General features: G+C 35.8%; 1 protein-coding gene across 1 annotated transcript in view; it reads left to right on the forward strand.

The window, feature by feature from the left end:
* The window catches only part of LOC137405596 (exosome complex exonuclease RRP44-like), a 34,592-nt gene that overhangs the window by 12,758 nt on the left and 2,013 nt on the right, over positions 1-19,821 (forward strand). The window contains exons 7-19 of the mRNA XM_068091906.1: positions 459-578; positions 3,228-3,365; positions 4,669-4,808; positions 5,629-5,752; positions 6,965-7,066; positions 8,960-9,109; positions 9,484-9,698; positions 11,701-11,857; positions 15,032-15,252; positions 16,899-16,989; positions 17,206-17,353; positions 18,704-18,780; positions 19,084-19,206. Of these exons, the coding sequence (XP_067948007.1) occupies positions 459-578; positions 3,228-3,365; positions 4,669-4,808; positions 5,629-5,752; positions 6,965-7,066; positions 8,960-9,109; positions 9,484-9,698; positions 11,701-11,857; positions 15,032-15,252; positions 16,899-16,989; positions 17,206-17,353; positions 18,704-18,780; positions 19,084-19,206 (1,806 nt within the window). The remainder of the gene's footprint in view (positions 1-458; positions 579-3,227; positions 3,366-4,668; positions 4,809-5,628; positions 5,753-6,964; positions 7,067-8,959; positions 9,110-9,483; positions 9,699-11,700; positions 11,858-15,031; positions 15,253-16,898; positions 16,990-17,205; positions 17,354-18,703; positions 18,781-19,083; positions 19,207-19,821) is intronic.

A 19,821-nucleotide genomic window follows, 5' to 3' on the forward strand; every position in this document is an offset into this window, starting at 1 on the left:
AGGCTAATTGTAACAATAAAATCATTCTTTGTTATTTAGGCTGATGGAATGAGCTAAACTTCCAAGTACAAAATGAGTTTAGGTCTTTTGGTTATTCAGAGTTGTAAAACCTGATATGATGTGATAAAACTGATGAATGTTCATCAACTGGTTCAGTGTATGCAGTTTAATTTCCTGGAAGGTTGATAAACAACACAAGCCCATTTTTCCCTGTAAACTTTGAAATACCTTTTCTCATAAAAATATTGTTTACCATTTTTTCCTGGTTTTCCCCCGCAGTATTTACTGGTAAATGCCACTTTTTCCCAACCGTCTGCGATAAATTAAAAAATTTGCGGGGAAAATCTAACCCTGAGTTTAAGACCACATCAGATACTAATATGGTCATATATGAAGCTATGCTAGGTTTTTTATCATACAAAGCTGTCATTATTGCAACTGTCATCATTTCTCTGCAGAAAGAGGCACACGAGGTGAGGGATAAGGAGCTGGTAAGGCCTTCTGCCAAGGTCGTTGGAATAGTGAAGAGGAACTGGAGACAATACTGCGGCATGCTTCAGGAGAGTGTATTCACTCAGGTATGTGTCAACAGTTACAACGGATATACGATGTAGCTTGTTTTAGGATTCCCTAGAAGTGTACTTGTAACAGTGACAACAGATAAAGATAGTTTTAGGATTCAAAAGATGTTCATGTGAAAATTGTCAAAAAAATGTCGATGAGGTAGGCGATAAGTGATTGTTTATTCATGTATTTCCATAAATGTGGAGTTATCCTCCGCTTGCTGCTTTCAGCGATATATTGCTGACACAGTTATTAATCTATTTAAAACCCACGAATGAATCGGTTAAACTGTTTTAAGATGCTTTAAAAGTTATTATTATAATGCAAGTGTTTGATTATCATAGCCTAAAAATGTGCAAATATCTGTTAAGATCTCTAGCTACGAGTATAAATACACCCTACAATTATGAGAGCCAGGAGACCGGAATTCATACGCCTCATCTGTACTCGGTGAAGTACCCTCCACACATGGGGAATCCTAAAAAACCCTTAGTTTGTCTACCAAATATGCATAGACTGCAGATGTCTAGCTAGTCTTTGCACAAGTGATGCCTCAAACTCTAAATATATGAGGTGTTTCACTGTCTATAGTTAGGTCTATGTATATGTTAATTTTAATCACTATGTACATTCTTTGTTGTATATATTAATTTTAATCACTATGTACATTCTTTGTTGTATATATTAATTTTAATCACTATGTATATTCTTTGTTGTATATATTAATTTTAATCACTGTGTACATTCTTTGTTGTATATATTAATTTTAATCACTATGTACATTCTTTGTTGTATATGTCAATTTTAATCACTATGTACATTCTTTGTTGTATATATTAATTTTAATCACTATGTACATTCTTTGTTGTATATATTAATTTTAATCACTATGTACATTCTTTGTTGTATATATTAATTTTAATCACTATGTACATTCTTTGTTGTATATATTAATTTTAATCACTATGTACATTCTTTGTTGTATATATTAATTTTAATCACTGTGTACATTCTTTGTTGTATATATTAATTTTAAGCACTATGTACATTCTTTGTTGTATATGTCAATTTTAATCACTGTGTACATTCTTTGTTGTATATATTAATTTTAATCACTATGTACATTCTTTGTTGTATATATTAATTTTAATCACTATGTACATTCTTTGTTGTATATATTAATTTTAATCACTATGTATATTCTCCGTGTTTATAATGCTGGCGCAACATTTGGTATAAGAGTTATAAGCAAACGACGAAAATGGTTTTTCGACGTCTCCTGTTATTTTTGGCGTGTATTCCTGTATTGTTGGCGGGAGAATTATTGTTTATCATCTCAGGCATATTTATGTCGTGGTCGCTATAAATACAAAGCGTTCCTTGGTGCAAGGAATAGCTCAGGTTTTTTAATATTGTAGTTAGTTTAAATTAATTTATTTTTAAGCAATCATTTGTATTCAAAGATTCCGTAGTAATTGTAAAGTTTTGCGAGCACTTAAAATCTTATTGAGGCAAATGGCTAAAATGGAGTATCTCAATATTATAGTTAATGTGGATTACTTGTAGCGTGTCTCAATTGGTAATGCCTTTGGGTCCGAGTTACATTTTCCCGTTACATTGGGAAGTATATGATAGGAGGTCTAGTTTCCACTTAGTTTTCTAGATAGCAGATATTTTATAGCAGATAGTTTTGATAGTTCTATCAAAACTATGTTGTAATAGAACTAGCACTTTTTGATAAAATTATATTATTGAGATTAAATAAGTGAAAAGGATTGACATTTTAGCTTTGCATGTCATGTAGTTAACTTAAACCCTCCTGCTGGTGTCAGTAGCTCTCGTAGAGTTGGTAAACTCATGTACGTTTATACTAAAAATGAATATATCATGTCCAGAATCTGTCTGGTTAATCATATTTTTTATCCTGGCCTATCATATTATATAAATATATATACGACCTATATATATAACCAGCTTTAAGAAGCTCCTTGTCAAAAGAAGTATTTCTAGTCAAAGAAAGTTTTGCCTTTAACAATTGGGGAATAACTATATGTTCCTAAGATGTAACAGGAAAATAATTGCTACGGTGGCATGTCTTCCGTCTCATGTTCAGATCATTTCTTTAAAGTTTTAAAGAAGTAATTCATCTTAGACATATTTGCAAACATTAGCCTGACCTATGCACTATATCTAGAGTTATCTACACTATCTAGAGTTATCTTATCTATGACTTGTCTAGAATTATCAACACTACATAACCTCTTCTTATTATCTGGTAAACATATCTGCTTCTCATTTTACAGCAAAATGAGCTCGATAGCCATCAGGAAGAATTGTAAACTGGTGGAGATAATAGCTTTGAAGTTACATACAGCTCAGATATACTCTAAATCATTATATTTAGTATATTAGTATATTATAATATTGTTGTTATTGATTTGAACTAGTTCTTTCAAAATGCTTCTTTAAAAAAGTTCAGTTCTGTCTATAGTTATTGTTATTTCTGTCACGCCTTCTCCAGATGACACACGTTGGGTCCGGATCCACCCTATTCAGATTAGTTGAATCAATATTTTATTGAAAATAAATTTAGGTTACCTTTATATTTTGATCACATTTTTTAATGTCTTCTCAATTTCATTCTTTGTTCCCGCTTGCTGTAGACAAACAGGCACCTGTTTGTGGCTGCCGAGAGAAGAGTTCCTAAGATTAGGATAGAGACAAGGCAGGCGGAGTCACTCATGGGAAAAAGAATCATAGTAGTCATAGACTCATGGCCCAAAAACTCTCGGTACCCTCAGGTTAGAATATCTACCGTAAATACTTGTGTATAAGCCTCATCCATCATTTTGCTATCCATTTAGCACAATTTAATGTAGCCACGTGAGTAATTCGCCAAGTTGATAGTCTCTGTTTGTCCTCACATGCATGCGTTGACTGGCGAGGTAGCGGTCGGCCAATGAGTGCTCTCACCTGTGCTAGGGAGTGCGTTATGCCTTCAGCAAGTTACTGTAAACAAGTACCAAATCATCTTTCACATTTTGTAACACATGTCATCAAGAAGGGTAAAATACGACGCTACGTTTAGATGTAATGTTGTGAGCGTAGCTTTGGAAACTACTACCAACTTAAATGCTACTGTCGTTTTTTGCATCAACTAAAAGCAAGAAAAATGAATGGAATCAAGCGGAATCACTGACCACGACTAATGACCTAATTGTGCGAGCGCAAGTAATGGATATTTCCTGGTAATGGACATTTCTCTGATATTTCCATATTGTTGAATGAATTATTTTTAGCATTTGAGCATTCTAAAAGGTACCTTAACCCTGAGCGTAGCGAACAGTTTATAGATATAATTTTTAGACTGCGTGTATAAGTCAGATCCCAACTTTTAAACAAAACTGTAGGTTCACAGGGGCGGCTTATATATGGCGATTTATGGTAATTATTGTTTATCAACATGAATGCTTAACAAGTTAATCATACCTCTTATACCACAAACATATACTGTCAAACTCACAGGTGGGCCACATCCGGCCCACCTTGTAATCAGATCTGGCCCGCAAGATCATTTTACATTACTGTTATTCGTGGCCCATCGATATGGAGCGCTGGTGACATAATACTGCCCAGAACTACAGATCTCATAATGCAATGCTTCGACTGCCTTGCTGCGTACTTTTCGCGGCAATTTAAACTGATGTTTGTTTCAGAGTGATATTCCTGCATGTTTTTATCCATATTTATAATCCAAAAACATTTAGTTTGAGTGTCTTCAATAAATGTTTATCTTGTGCGGCCCGCGATCTAGATTGTGTTTTGAATTTTGGCCCCTTGTACAATTGTGTTTGACATCTCTGACTTATACCATGAGAGACCAAAGAAGAAGCCATGCCATTTATACTGTCTACTAAAGGAAAAGAGTGTAAGATGAGAATTAGCCTTCCTTGCTGCCAGTAGGTACACGGTGACTAATATGTACCCATTCATCGCATATCATGCAGTGGTGATCGTCCTTTAGAAAGAGTATTCGCGTTTGTACTGTTAAGCATATGAACGGAAAGGCAGTCTTAATGTTCAAATTTAGATATTTTATTTTAGGGGCACTTCGTTCGGACGTTGGGTGAGATTGGAGATAAAGAGACTGAAAATGAAGTGTTACTTTTAGAGCATGACATTCCTCATACAGAGTTTAGTCAAAGAGTACTTGCCTGTCTTCCAGATGCTGACTGGACTGCCAGGTAAAAACACTAGTTCTCTCTATAAACAGATATTTGCCACCTTAACATTGTGGAAATATGGTCAGCGGGGTCAAGGAGTTAAACTTTTACCAAAAAATGTTTGAGATTTTTCTAGACTTCAGAAGTGAGTCTGAACGAATTAAGTGACCGAGTTTCCGACGGCCACAATGATCATTAGCAAGTGTCACTAGAAACTGTCACAGCTGATGTTGTTTGTTAGCAAGTGTCTCCAGGAACTGTCACAGCTGATGACATTTGTTAGCAAGTGTCACTAGAAACTGTCACAGCTGATGTTGTTTGTTAGCAAGTGTCTCCAGAAACTGTTACAGCTGATGGCGTTTGTTAGCAAGTGTCACTAGAAACTGTCACAGCTGATGACGTTTGTTAGCAAGTGTCTCCAGAAACTGTCACAGCTGATGGCGTTTGTTAGCAATTATCTCCAGGAACTGTCACAGCTGATGACGTTTGTTAGCAAGTGTCCCTGGAAGCTGTCACAGCTGATGTTTGTTAGCAAGTGTCACTAGAAGCTGTCACAGCTGATGATGTTTGTTAGCAAGTGTCACCAGAAGCTCTCACAGCTGAGGATGTTTTTTAGCAAGTGTCATTAGAAGTTTCTTAATGGTTACCTTGACCATTAATTGATTATTCACTGACATAGAGAGTGGCACGCAAAATTTGTTTTTGTCATAATATTTTATTTGCTACAGAGAGTAGTTGGTTAGGCTATATATAGGGATATAGTCTGCGGTAATAAATACTGTAAATATATAGTATTGAGTGTTTAAACTGTAAGTATAGTCTTACTGGGGTTTTGTTGTAGCAATGATGAAATCAAAAGAAGAACTGACCTTCGCCATATTTCAGTCTGTAGTGTTGATCCTCCTGGTTGTACGGACATTGATGATGCCCTTCACTGCTCCCAGCTTCCCAACGGCAATTTTGAGGTCTCTAACCATTTCCTATTTTTACTCTCTACATGCCCTTTTTGTTACTTCAGTGCTAGTTAAGTTTTTATCTGACATTTGTAAATGTTAGGGTTTCTATAAGACAACACGCATACTACTCATGCATATGCGTTATAAGCTTCCCTATGATTTCCTTGTGTCTGCAATTCCTACAGAACTTTACTCATTATGATGTCACTTCAGTGAAAATAAGACATCCATACACATTACAATGTACATTCTTAATATTTACGTTGCCTGGATCAAAAGCTATTATCTAAAATCATTGTCTGCTAGGGTACATAGCACTAATGTTGTATACTAGCATATTATAGTGAAAGAGTACTGGTGCTTGTTTATTTCTATATTGAAGACAACATTGCTTGACTTCTATTCAACTGTGCACTTGTACTTGTGCTCTTTTATTGATGATATAAAATATACTAGTCTATACCCTGGAGTATTACTATAATAAGTCAGATCTTAATTTCTGACTGCCTCTACTACTGAATCTCACTCGCTCTGAAATTGGGGCTTATATATGATAAAGCTGACAGATGCCGGTTGTTTTCGGCAGATATTACGGATTCCAAAATTTGTGTCATAGTATTTACTGAACATTAATTAATAAATAGAGTTAAAATTAAAACACTCAGAGATGACTAACTAAAATCCCTGACTACAGTTATAAAGATTTGCCAAACAAAAGTGGGTGTTAAATTCATTAATATATAAAATGAATAGTCAGGCACTAGAATATACACTACTACTAATATTATATACTAGAATATACACTACTACTAATATTATATACTAGAATATACAGTACTACCAATATTATATACTATAATATACAGCACTAATATTATATACTAAGATATACAGCACTAATATTATATACTAGGATATACAGCACTAATATTATATACTAGGATATACACAACTGATATTATATACTAGGATATACAGTACTAATATTATATATTAAAATATACAGGATTAGTATTATATATTAAAATATACAGAATTAGTATTTTAGAAATCCTCTCCCCAAATTTCATCTTAACATGGCAGTGAACAGTCTTCAGAATTTCTCTAAATGTATATTTGAGGTGATTCTTTTCTTTGAAGAGCGTGACTAGTGAGTAATGATATTAGATGACCGTTTTTTGTCTTGTTGTACAGAAACATTGTATGTATGTACATATACAGGTCGGGGTTCACATAGCAGATGTGACGCACTTTGTAAGACCAGGAACTGCTCTAGACCTTGAAGCTGCTAATAGAGGGACCACGGTCTATCTCACTGACAGGGTGAGTCTCTCTTTTCAGCCTTAATTCTAAAGAATGCTTTAGATTTTTGTTGGAGTACTTGCTACTGCCAATAAATGGTGTTGTTGGTGTTATGGATAATACATGTAGAGTTTGGAGGGCCAGATGCTCCCTTCTGAGCATTATATCCACTTTCAGTTTTATAATTGGCTACTCCAAAGAGTGTGCAGAGAATTTAGAGGTAAATCTTTTTGTTAGTGAGAATTGTTACCTAACACGATTGGTTATCAGATTTACTGGCATGTGAAAGGTTTTCTTTGGTGTCGCTGTCTATCAAACCCCTGTTCATTCTTTTCTACGAAACCATTGTTCATTCTGGTCTACCAAACAGAGTTGTTGCAGAGGTAGACACCAACACACTTACTGTGTAGTAGGTATTAAACCATAACTGTCACGAACAACTTTTATCGTGTTTACCAAGTAAATCAGACACGCTGATTCCGATTTTGTACTCAAAATAAAGATTAGTCCACTAACCTTCAAAGTCATTTAGGCTTTTTTAAAGCGTTTCAATATCCGTTTCGAAAACAACACAAACAAGCTCCGCCCATAAATATGTGACGAAACCTAGCTTTTTCAGAAACGGAAGTTAGAAATGTTTAGTCCGATTTAGAATAATAGAGATAGGTGTCTTAAAACCCATTATTATCTAAATCCAGCCTGTAAAATAATTTCAGTTTTTTTATGAAAGGGATATTAACTATTTAAAATTGCTCGCAGCTTGTTACATGATGTTTAAATGGGCTGGACGCCGAGAAAAATGAGCTCAAAAAGCGCGGTTTTATCACAAGCTAGCGTTGTTATTGCGCTTTTTAAATATGCAATGCTAAATAGCTTATCTACCTTTCAGAAAAGACTGATATTATTTTTAAGGCTGAATTTAGATATTAATGGATTTTAAAACACCCATCTCTATTATTCTAAATCGGTCTAAACATCCCTACGTAACTTCTGTTCCTAACAAGCTAGGTTACGTCACGTATTTATGGGTGGAGCTTGTTATGCCGATCGTGTTGTTTTCGAGACCGATATTAAAACGCTATAAAAAGTCCTTCATTACTCTGAAAGTTAGTGGCCTACTCTTTATTTTGATTAAAAAATCGGAATCAGCGTGTCTGATTTACCTAGTAAATACGATAAAAGTTGTTCGTGGCAGTTATGGTTTAAGTTAATTAAAGTTGGTAGAGAAATTAGATCAGCCACGATTTGGTGCTATTTTTTAAGGTTCGATCGATAGAAGTAGTCAATGAATTTATTAGTCATCTAAAAGAATACGACTTTAGCGACATAGTTTTAAATTGTAACTAGCGCATAACTTGTATTTTGTTAGTTAGGTGTTCTCAGTTTTACCTTATCCGAGGTATTCAAAGGCTCATATCTATAATAAATCTCACTTTACCATTATGTGTGCACACACGTGTTGCAGTGTTAGTTACACATGTTACAGTGTTAGTTACACGTGTTACAGTGTTAGTTACACATGTTACAGTGTTAGTTACACATGTTACAGTGTTAGTTAGTGTAAATACTGTGTATTTTCACATTTTTGGCCAAAATGTGAAAATACGAAATGTGAAATGTCTAAACTTCACAGGCGTATGCTCGGTGCCTTCCACCAGGTCGTCAGAAATATTTGGTTTCACAACTCCATTTGGTTTTAGAGAACCAGACCTTTAAAAACATATGATTAGACACTCAAGACTCTGTCTTCCCATGCAATAAGACAAATGCTCCCAATGAATGCTTTCATTGATCTTCATTCGAGCTATTTGACGGAAAATGAAAAAAATTCCTTAATGCTAGTTGTATCTACATATAATGCATCTACACAGTAGGTCTATCATGGCAGCTCCTATTGCGGTTGATTGCTTGTAGCGAATAGACATGGTGCCAGAGTTGCTCAGCTCTAACCTGTGTTCACTCAGATCTAATGTAGACAGACTGGCTTTTACTTGCATTTGGGAAATCACTCCTGATGCCGAGACAGTCAGCGTACGCTTCATGAAGAGCATCATAAACTCCAAGGTAGGATGACTTTAGTACTCAGTATTAAAATATACTGAGTATTCTGACACTTTAGTACTCAGTATTAAAATAGGACTGTTATACTGATTGTCCTAACACTGCTGTGTTTACACAACGTTACTATTTGGGTATCCAATTACCGGGCTCACCTCAACTCATGTTTTTTGTTAGCCCATCAACCTTCAGAGTTCAATGCTTTTGTTCATTCACCAACCCATCAAACTGTAGAGCTTAATGTCTCCGTCCAAAGAAACCTTTGCACATCAAAAGTACTATTTATATGCAAATGTCTTGAAGATATTCTATTACTACCATTATTATCGACACTGAGTCTAATCACAGAAGATCAATTACATGTATGTAACTGTTCGCAGGCTTCCCTTACATACGCTGATGCACAAGGAATCATCGAGGACAAGGCACGCAATGATGAGATTGCACAAAGCTTGCGAAACCTTAATAACTTAGCCAAGAAACTGAAGGCAAAGAGGACGGAGGAGGGTGCGCTCAGCCTTTCTTCCCCAGAGATTCGGTTTGAAGTGGACAGTGAGACTCATGACCCTATCCAGGTGCAAGAGAAGCAGCTAAGGTGGGTTGATGTTTCACACTTGGTGAAAGCTCTTATGTTTTCCTTTAGGCGAGTTTATTTTTGGGCCCTGATAAATGGGCCTCCTATATATAAATAACCCTTTGAACCCTTTGAACCCTAACAGTCAGTATTCCGGCATTGCGCAAGGTGTGTCAGAAACCCTAATGGCCAGAATACCGGCATTTACATGGCTCTGTTTACAAAATGTTGTTTCTAAGTAACAGCTTAAACCAATCAAATTAATTCCTGCGCAGGGCAAAAGACCAGAAATTTTACTTCCATTTTCACCTATTTTCAAATATTTTCATCTACTTTGTCATAAAAACAATTTTTATTGGAATAATACCTCGCGAAAAGTCGATATGACTCGTTTGTTGGTAAGTCATGGATGATTGTGATGCAAATGAAGAACTGCATGGTGCTAACTATGATTTTCAAGAGTGTTTTAAGTCATGAAATGATGATGAACGTGTTTGGTGTATATGATATGACGCTACTATAAAGAGTTTTAGAAGTTTTTAAAATCGTATAGATTTTTATGGTTTTAGCCCAAATAGCTATCAACTAATCTTATTATTTGGTGACCTTGGCTGTGGATTGCCGGACTTTTTTTACTAGTGTTTAACCTAATATCATCATTGTATTATGAGCACATTTAGATATTTTTAATAAAAGTCTAAAAACTTCGGATCGTTGGACAAGTTGCCCAGAGTTACTGACACACATTGACAAGGGCTGCCAGGGTTCCAAGGGTTAAGATTCTCCAGTACTCTCATATAACATAACTGTTTTGTAGCGGAGCACCAGTAGTTGTCTCACCACTATTAAAAGTTCAACATAGTTGCCTTCAGACTTTTCCGTGTCCTCTAAACCACCTGTTTGGCGTTGAAGTTGCGGTTTCATTGTTAGTACAGACTACTTGCAAATCTAAATTTTGTAGGACGTTGTTGCTCTCAAAAACCTGTATGGCGCGCAAGAAGGTGTGGTTTTAAGTTGGAAGAGTAAATCAGCTTTTTCGTTTCTACGTTAAACCTCACAGATATAGTTTGGGACATTTTGGTCAGTGACAGAGTTTCAAGGCGCTACTAATAAAGAAATGTTGCTTAGCTGAGCTAGCCATGCAGGCAGATTTTAGATATTTCAGATTACTTGGAGACAGTTTTCATATTGTTATAAGTTGAAAACAACTGTAAAACAGTAAAAGTGTCAATCCCAAGTGTCTCTGTCAACTACCTTGCCAGCTTCTAGTACAAACAGCATTAATCGAAGTTTACTTATGAGGTATTTTCCTCGAGACCAGCGTTAAACGCCGTCTAACGATCAACTTTAAATAGCGTTTGATAGTTTTTCTAAAAACATGATTATAAATCAGCCACTATGAGTATGATTTTTCCTGTCTCATGCTTTGAGCTCCCTATAATTGTTAACTGTCTACCAGCAGGCAAATAAAGATAACCTATAAAGGCAACCTATAGCAGGCAAATCATCAAGTATCGTTATTCCAGTTGAATTTCTGCAGATATTTTTGAGGATTTTAGAAACCATTGGAATATCAGATCTTTGAAAAATTATCATAATTAGAAAGGTGCTTATTGGAAACAATTAAAAGCTTGTGTTCTTGTTTAAGTCATGTTTTTGAGTGAGATTTACAATATCTCGTTTCTATATTTGTTGGTTTTTAGTCTGAAACAAGTTGGCAGCAAAGTAGGTCAGATATTACTAATTTATCTATCCTTTAGACTGGATTTATTTTATCATTATTTTAGGTAAACAAAACAGGATAACAATATTATATCTTTTTATTCGATCAAAGAACTGCGTGATTATATACAGCCATATGACTGTTTGGATGTCTGCTTTTGTATGACTGCGCTTGTGTTAGACACTATGACTCTGTTTGTGTATGATCATATGCTTTGGCTGAGATATTTGACCACATGAAGAATACACCTCTACACGGCCTTTTAATCTTGCGGTTAATCATAAGTCTATATTTATTCAGGGAGACAAACTCAATGGTTGAGGAATTCATGTTGCTGGCAAACGTTTCGGTAGCCAAACACATTCACAAGGAGTTTGCTCAATGCGCTGTTTTACGGCGGCATCCGCTACCTCCTTACTCCAACTTTGATCCTATGTTAGCCGTCTGCAAGGCTTACGTAAGTTTTTTTTTTATTTGTTACCATATAACATGAGCTGCTCGATATGAACACCTACAGCATGTATATGAGATCCAAGTTCATATCATTTTGAAGGAGGGTTTTTGTGCGACTACAGCAGCATGTTTCTCTAATAAATGACAATTTAATTATTTTTTCTTTCTGTGAAGCATGTTTTCCGTGGGTCATATCAAGCAACTACCTTCCTATGCTATATGATAGATTATTACATCAGTTCAGTCTTCATATATACAGTAATCCATCACTTTTCATGGTAATGGGTACCGGCGTCCCTCGCGATAAATGAAAGTCCACCAAGTAAAAACTAATTTTTAAAATTATACACATGAGCCAGATTTTAACACCGGAGCACTTATACTTCTTTCTATACATATACTATTTATTTCAAGAAGTAAGTTGAAGTTATCTTTATTGACTTTCAGTTTATATTTCTACTTCGGTCCCGATATTTTATGCCAGAGAATCCACCTATGTAGTACAGGTGTAGTTTGGGCTTCATCCGTCCTGAATATTCAAACTTGTTATTAGCTGGGCTCGTTGTGAGAAGGAAGTCGCATGTTTGTAGATGTATTTTATGTATGCATATTTATGCATTTTAATTTTTTTAATGTTTTTTTAATTACGGTAATTTTGTTTTTTATTTTTTATCTTCAAACAAACATTGTTCAGCCAAGAAGTACTGAAACTGCGAAAGGTGAGCCATGAAATAGCGAGGAATTACTGCATATAGAATTCATTCAGAGAAAATAAATATCGTCCCTGCGATGTTTTTCACAATGTGTCAGAAAACCAAATCTAAAAAACCAAATCGGGAAGGATGAAAACAGGATGGGTATCATTTTGAGTATCATTTTAACAGAGTATCATTTTGACCTCAAACCTAGGTCACCCATTTTCATCTAGTTTCTCGTAAACATTTACTAGATTATCAAGTTACTAATTAGATACATGAAATGATCAATATTTGAAATTAGATAACTTATTCGTATTTGGAGTAATGTTACAGGCTGATATATATATTAAGAAATGTCTTTGAGAAACGAAAATTTTTACTGATTTGTTTTAACTCTGTTGCTGGCTGGTTCAGGTATCATTATTCAATGATCATTGTTGAGGTTTATCGACATTGTTGGGGGTTTATCGACATTGTTGAGGGTTCATCGACATTGTTGAGGGTTTATCGACATTGTTGAGGGTTTATCGACATTGTTGAGGGTTTATCGACATTGTTGAGGGTTTATCGACATTGTTGAGGGTTTATGGACATTGTTGAGGGTTTGTCGACATTGTTGAGGGTTTATCGACATTGTTTAGGGTTTATCAACATTGTTAAGGGTTTATGGACATTGTTGAGGGTTTGTCGACATTGTTGAGGGTTTATCGACATTGTTTAGGGTTTATCAACATTGTTAAGGGTTTATCGACCTTGTTGAGGGTTTATCGACATTGTTGAGGGTTTGTCGACATTGTTGAGGGTTTATCGACATTGTTTAGGGTTTATCAACATTGTTAAGGGTTTATCGACATTGTTGAGGGTTTATCAACATTGTTGAGGGTTTATCGACATTGTTTAGGGTTTATCGACATGTTGAGGGTTTAGCGCCATTGTTTAGGGTTTATCGACATTGTTTAGGGTTTATCAATATTGTTTAGGGTTTATCAACATTGTTAAGGGTTTATCGACATTGTTGAGGGTTTATGGACATTGTTGAGGGTTTGTCGACATTGTTGAGGGTTTATCGACGTTGTTTAGGGTTTATCGACATTGTTGAGGGTTTATCGACATTGTTGAGGGTTTGTCGACATTGTTGAGGGTTTATCGACATTGTTTAGGGTTTATCGACATTGTTTAGGGTTTATTGACATGTTGAGGGTTTAGCGCCATTGTTTAGGGTTTATCAACATTGTTGAGGGTTTATCGACATTGTTGAGGGTTTATCGACATTATTGAGGGTTTATCGACATTATTGAGGGTTTATGGACATGGTTGAGGGCTTGTCGACATTGCTGAGGGTTTATCCACATTGTTAAGGGTTTATCGACATTGTTGAGGGTTTATCGACATTGTTTAGGGTTTATCGACATTGTTGTATTAACAGAAATATGTGCTAAATTTTCCTAGTACCACGATATTAGATATTCAAATAGCTAGTCACTGCTGTAATTGTCGTTGACACTTAATCATGGGACGGCTAATAAACAAAATCTTTATATAAGTCCACGTCTAGGTTTATTTTTCATTTCCAATATGAATTAAAAAATAACTATTTCTTTTAATAGTGGTGTGCATTATTTGGTTTTTTATATATTATTTTATATATTATTAGCCATGGTTGAACTACATGTAAGCAAATTCATAGAAGTGCAAGTATGTTTCATGTAGTCTTCAAGGCAGTCTCCAATTTGATATCTAGACTCGAATATATAATTGTGTTAATCTAGGAGTGTGCACTTGCAGTGTAACTAGAGAGTCTATGTGGTGTATGTCAATTCACTAGGCTTATAAGATAACATGTAATTCATTTGATTATAGTTAAAGACTAACTTGCACAAAACTTCAGTAAATTTTATCAGAAAGTATCAGTATTTTTCTATCATTTGTGATGGCTTTTGACGTTTGAGGTGATCTGACTGCCAGATTGTTTCAAGATTAAAATTGACGAAACTTGATCACTGATAAAATGCTCAGATTCAAGCGAAAGTGTGAGTATGATATTACGACAATGATTGCATATTGACAAAGAGGTCCGACAGAAGAGTGACGCATAACTCTGCAGTTTGAGTGCGATAGCGGATATCGATAAGGAGGGAGACAGTCAGCCCCAATGGTGGTGACATCATATTGGCACATATTCAAGCTTTAAACTCAATCAAGTTTTGTCAATTTTAATCTTGAAACATCCTGGCAGTCAGATCACATCAGACATCAACAACAATCGCAAATGATAGAAAAATACCAAAACTTTCTGATAAAATCGATTGAAATTCTGTATAAGTTCATCTTTGAGCATAGCAAACATTTTGGAACCACCTGATGGAGCGTGATGTATCTATTCTTACCTCTATGTAGATCATGCTTACTAGACTAGATAATAAGGTGAACCAAAAATAACTGTCGTAAATACTTATGCTCCTCTGTACGCATCCTTGCAGGGTATCGCCATGGATGTTTCAAGCAACAAATCATTGGCCGACTCTCTCGACAAGGCAGTCATACCAGACAACCCGTACTTCAATACGATGCTGCGTATCCTGACGACCCGCTGCATGATGCAGGCTAAGTACTTTGCCAGCGGTATGATGCCAGAGGATGACTATTATCACTACGGTCTCGCCATGCGCATCTACACTCACTTCACCTCGCCTATCAGAAGGTTTGTCTACTGACAACACTCTCTGCTTCTTCTGGAGTCTAGTAGCTAATTAATGTCTATATTTACTGGCTAAGTGTTAAAGTTGTCTTCTGTTGTTAGTTGCCCTTTATTGTTAATAATCCAAATGTGGAGTTGTCTTCTATCGGTAATATACAAGTCACTGCTTTCACTATGGTCTTATTTAGGGTAGCTTTTTAATATTTCTGTACCATAAATTATGTAAGCTAATAAAATTAGTTTTTTTTAGTTTTTTTAATTTAGTTTTTTTAGGCGCGTTAGCAGTTTAGCGATTGTCATTATCTCCTTGAAATTTTGGTTTGGCTGCAATTTGGCCAAAAGACCTAAGACTGTCCGACTTAGCCTCAGATTTTGGAAAATCACGATAATTTTCTATCTTAGTTATTCGGAGCTTAAAGATTGATCACTGTTTACTAGTGATTGTATGGCTGTCATATCTAATGACCAAGTTCTATGTAGTTAGCGGATGCTTTTTCATGTTTCACAGTAAATGAATGTAAACATGCTCTCTAGTATTTGTGTGCTGACGGTGAACTTCTGTCTAGTATTCTTGCTTCGCTGTCATGTTATCTATGTTTCTGTCTAGTGATATAAGTAATTTGGTAACATTCTACAGATGCTGCTAGGCGATCTTTTGAAATTGTTAAAAAGTGATAATGCAAAAAATTTGCCAAAAGTCATCACAGCCTTTCAGCGTCTGGTTTTGAGTGTTTCATGTGTTTTCCAGCTGTTTTAATGACCTCTCTGAGCCCTAAAATATTTCACGACCTTCTTATAGGACAGATGAAATTTGAGTTTGACCTAGATAAAGGTTGGAAACAGCAACTTCTGTATAGGTCCAACGCGTTGCTTGATATCTAATGCTTTTGCACTGTTTATTATCAAAGATCGGTGCCCTTTGCGATTTGCCAGTGGGGAAGTTATATTCTTTATTTTCCTTCTGAAGTGCCTATTTATTCATTTCTTTATAATTCTTTTCTAGACATTCTCATCAATCTGAATCAACGCAATTTTCTATCATTCTCTTGCTCACTATTACTCTGAAATATACTTACATCTGTTCATAAACACAGGACATAGACACAGGACATAAACACAGGACATAAACACAGGTCCATGTTCATGTCTATCTGTCTATGTCTGGAGTTAATACGTGGATTATGATGATGAATTTGAGGGCGTTTATGGACATAATAGTGAGTAAGATAATGATAAAAAGTTTTAGTTGATTCAGATTGATTGATTGATGAGAATGTCTAGAAAAGAATTATAAAGAAATGAATGAATAGGCACTTCAGAAGGAAAATGAAGAATGTCACTTTTCTACTGGCAGATGGCCCATCGGTCTTTGATAGCTTATAAAGGTATATTGAAGGCCTCTAAAGGTCTATTAACACCCTCGTGTTTATTAGTCATTACAATAAGATCATCGGGTACAATGTCCTGAGTTGTGTGTCTATATCAAACTATTGGTTTTTGTGTAAATTCAAGTCAGGTACTTTCAAAGTATATAAACAAAGTAAAACCCCCTCTCTTATGCGTTTCTGCTCACCAGCATCTTCCAGGCATAATCTTTCCAATAACAATACTTTCATAGAACATGTTATGAGATTTATTTTCTCTTTTAGATATGCGGATGTGTTGGTCCACAGGCTGCTAGCAGTCGCTATAGGGGCCGATGCATCTTACCCTGATCTTCTCAACAAACATAAAACTCACGTATGTTAACTTACAATCACCTTTGAGTGCAGTCATTGTGATCTAGAGACCAGGCTTACTCACTTCAGTTCTTGCGTTATCTGACTCATTCATATATATATATATATATATATATTATATATATACATATATATGTATTGTATGTTTTTGAGAGCATATCAGCCCTAAGCACTTGTATAATACTCATATAAACACCTGTTGACTGACCCTCTTCAGGAGTTATGCCAGAATTTGAACCATCGGCATGTTATGGCTCAGTACGCTTCTAGAGCCTCCGTTGGACTCCACACTCAACTGTTCTTCAAGACCAGAGACCTTTTAGAGGAGGGCTATGTGTTGACCGTTCGCAAGAATGCTTTACAAGGTACTGTTATACGTGTGTGACTCTCACCCAAAGTGTTTACCAGAATATTGTATCTTAAGAGGCGGTGGAGCCAGTGTTTCTTTGTAACTTTGGAATGCTGATACGAGTGACTCATAAAAGTTCATGTTTGCAAGGCATATTCGCTAAGTTACCATACAGTGATAGTGTAGTGACACGCCCTTATATGGGGCTGCAATGTCATCATGGTAACAGCCGTATTTCTGTCGTGATTCAGTGTTGCTGTTTGGATGTGAAACGCCCATGCGAGACACCATCTTTATACCATAGAAATGGCTTTAGCGACTGACAACATTGCACTTGTACCTGCGCATAGCTCGTGCTTTTCTGTTGCTTGCTAATATAGATTACATTTATTATTATTGTTATATCATTTCATTTAACAGGGATTTGAACAAAAATTAAAATTGATACTTACTCTCTGCCACATGAAAGTTTTGCACTTTTTGTGCTGAAGTTCTCTGTCACGGCGTGAATACACGAGCAGCAAGGTATTTGGTTGTATCATAGATTGATGCAGCAATAACGAAAGCTGTTGATTAGTTAGTATCATGGGCCTAATGAATAACACCAAAAGTAGCAGTGTTTTCTTTTGATCATTCACGATTTGTTTTGACCTTGAACTCTTAAAGATAGAACCTTGACATAAGGCGTCACACAACCATCGCTCTTCTATATCGGCCTATAGAAACATGGTCTGATTATGACCGAACATAACGATTCTGCACTAGCGCAGCGCACTTAGGTATTGCTACACTATCACTGTACAGAAACGTAGTAAATATGTGTACTCTGCTTAGTTTACAGTTTAGCTGTACAAAGACAATGTGTTGTGCATTCTGTAATTCATAATTTGCAGTACCTGACTTGATTACAAGGTATTAAAACTCCAGTGCTCCACTTCAATTCGCCATCATTCTTTTTTGTTGAAAATATAGCTAGCTGATCAAAACCAAGTCAGCATAGCTACATAAGTAACTATTTCTCACAGAAACTGTGTTAACATGCTGCCTGCAACAGTCCAAAGTCTGCTTTGAGTTTGGTGTAAGTTGATGAAAGTTGATAGATCAGGAATACTAAGAAGCAACTTCCATAAACTATTAGGCATTGTAAGCATTTTTCTAAATAATTACTGTACTTACTATTCTAAATTGTTGATTTCAACAGTACTAATGCCATTGGTCCAACTCTTTCAGATAACATTACTTTGGAAGGTGTTTAGAGAGAATTTATCAAATCCTCTTAACATATGAATAGCCTGACAGTGTGTGTGCAGATTTAGCTTTATTTTCTCTTTGTTTTCTAACAATCTTCTCTCTTTTATTATGATAGTCTTGATTCCCAAGTATGGTTTGGAGGGTACACTCTACGTCGACAGAGGCGATATCAAGTCTTCATATGATGAGGAGGTGAGTTCAGCTAATATAATGATGTCACTTGCACCATATTTGATCTTGTACAGCCTTACGTCTCATTGAAACGGCGTAGATAGGTTGTTGGTCACACACCGGGCTTTTTGGCTCTGATGATATGGTAGCCCTGACTTACCTTCTCTCTATTTCTGCTTTTCTCTATCAAACTAGCTATTTCTGTGGGATGACATTTTTGACCTCAACATAGTTGGAGTTTTTATACAATGCCATTTAGTTAACCATAAACCACTACTTGTCTAATGTTCATTGTGAGTAACAACTCGATGTCTGTAATTATAGGCTTGCACACAGACGGTAGCAGGGCACACTTTTCACATATTCGACCCTGTGACTGTCAGAGTCAGTCTCGACAGCACCAACATTCAGCACCAGAAGTTAAAGATTCAATTAGTTTCTCCTAAGGTGAGTCATAGGTGGTCGAATTGATTGCCTGTGTTCCATGACATGTGCATCATTATGTGGATGGTCCAAGTCTTGCTATTAATTGTGAGCTACGTGAGATTGCTACAGGGAATATTTATGTGTAGTTGCAGGGCAAGCTCATTCACACAGTTTCAATAAGTCACGTGTCGCTTTGTAGATGTTATCTTAATAGATTATAATATGATTCATAGATAGATGATTCATATAATAGATTATAATATGATACAATTATCTGGTCACATCTGAATAACGCTATAATTATACTACATTCATTATAAGCATATAAGCAGCAAACCTTTCCAAAGCGCATGTATTTAGAGAATGGTGTTAAGAACTGTCAAATACTCTGTATTCATATTGCCAGGGATAGACAACTTCGAGGTGTTTAATCAATTTTCACAGCGGTAACTTCAGCAGCGCACGTAAATCAGTCTATGATTCTGTCTAATGTTTTCCACAGATTACAACTATTCATATATGTCTATGGCTACTAACAATATAGGAAGTGGTGACTAGACTACCAACAGAGCTTTCCTCCAATGAAAATATTTCATAAAGGAAAATGTGTTGTGCTCACACATAGGCAAAGATCAA

This window comes from Watersipora subatra, chromosome 10, assembly GCF_963576615.1.
Source record: "Watersipora subatra chromosome 10, tzWatSuba1.1, whole genome shotgun sequence".
NCBI lineage: Eukaryota > Metazoa > Bryozoa > Gymnolaemata > Cheilostomatida > Watersiporidae > Watersipora > Watersipora subatra.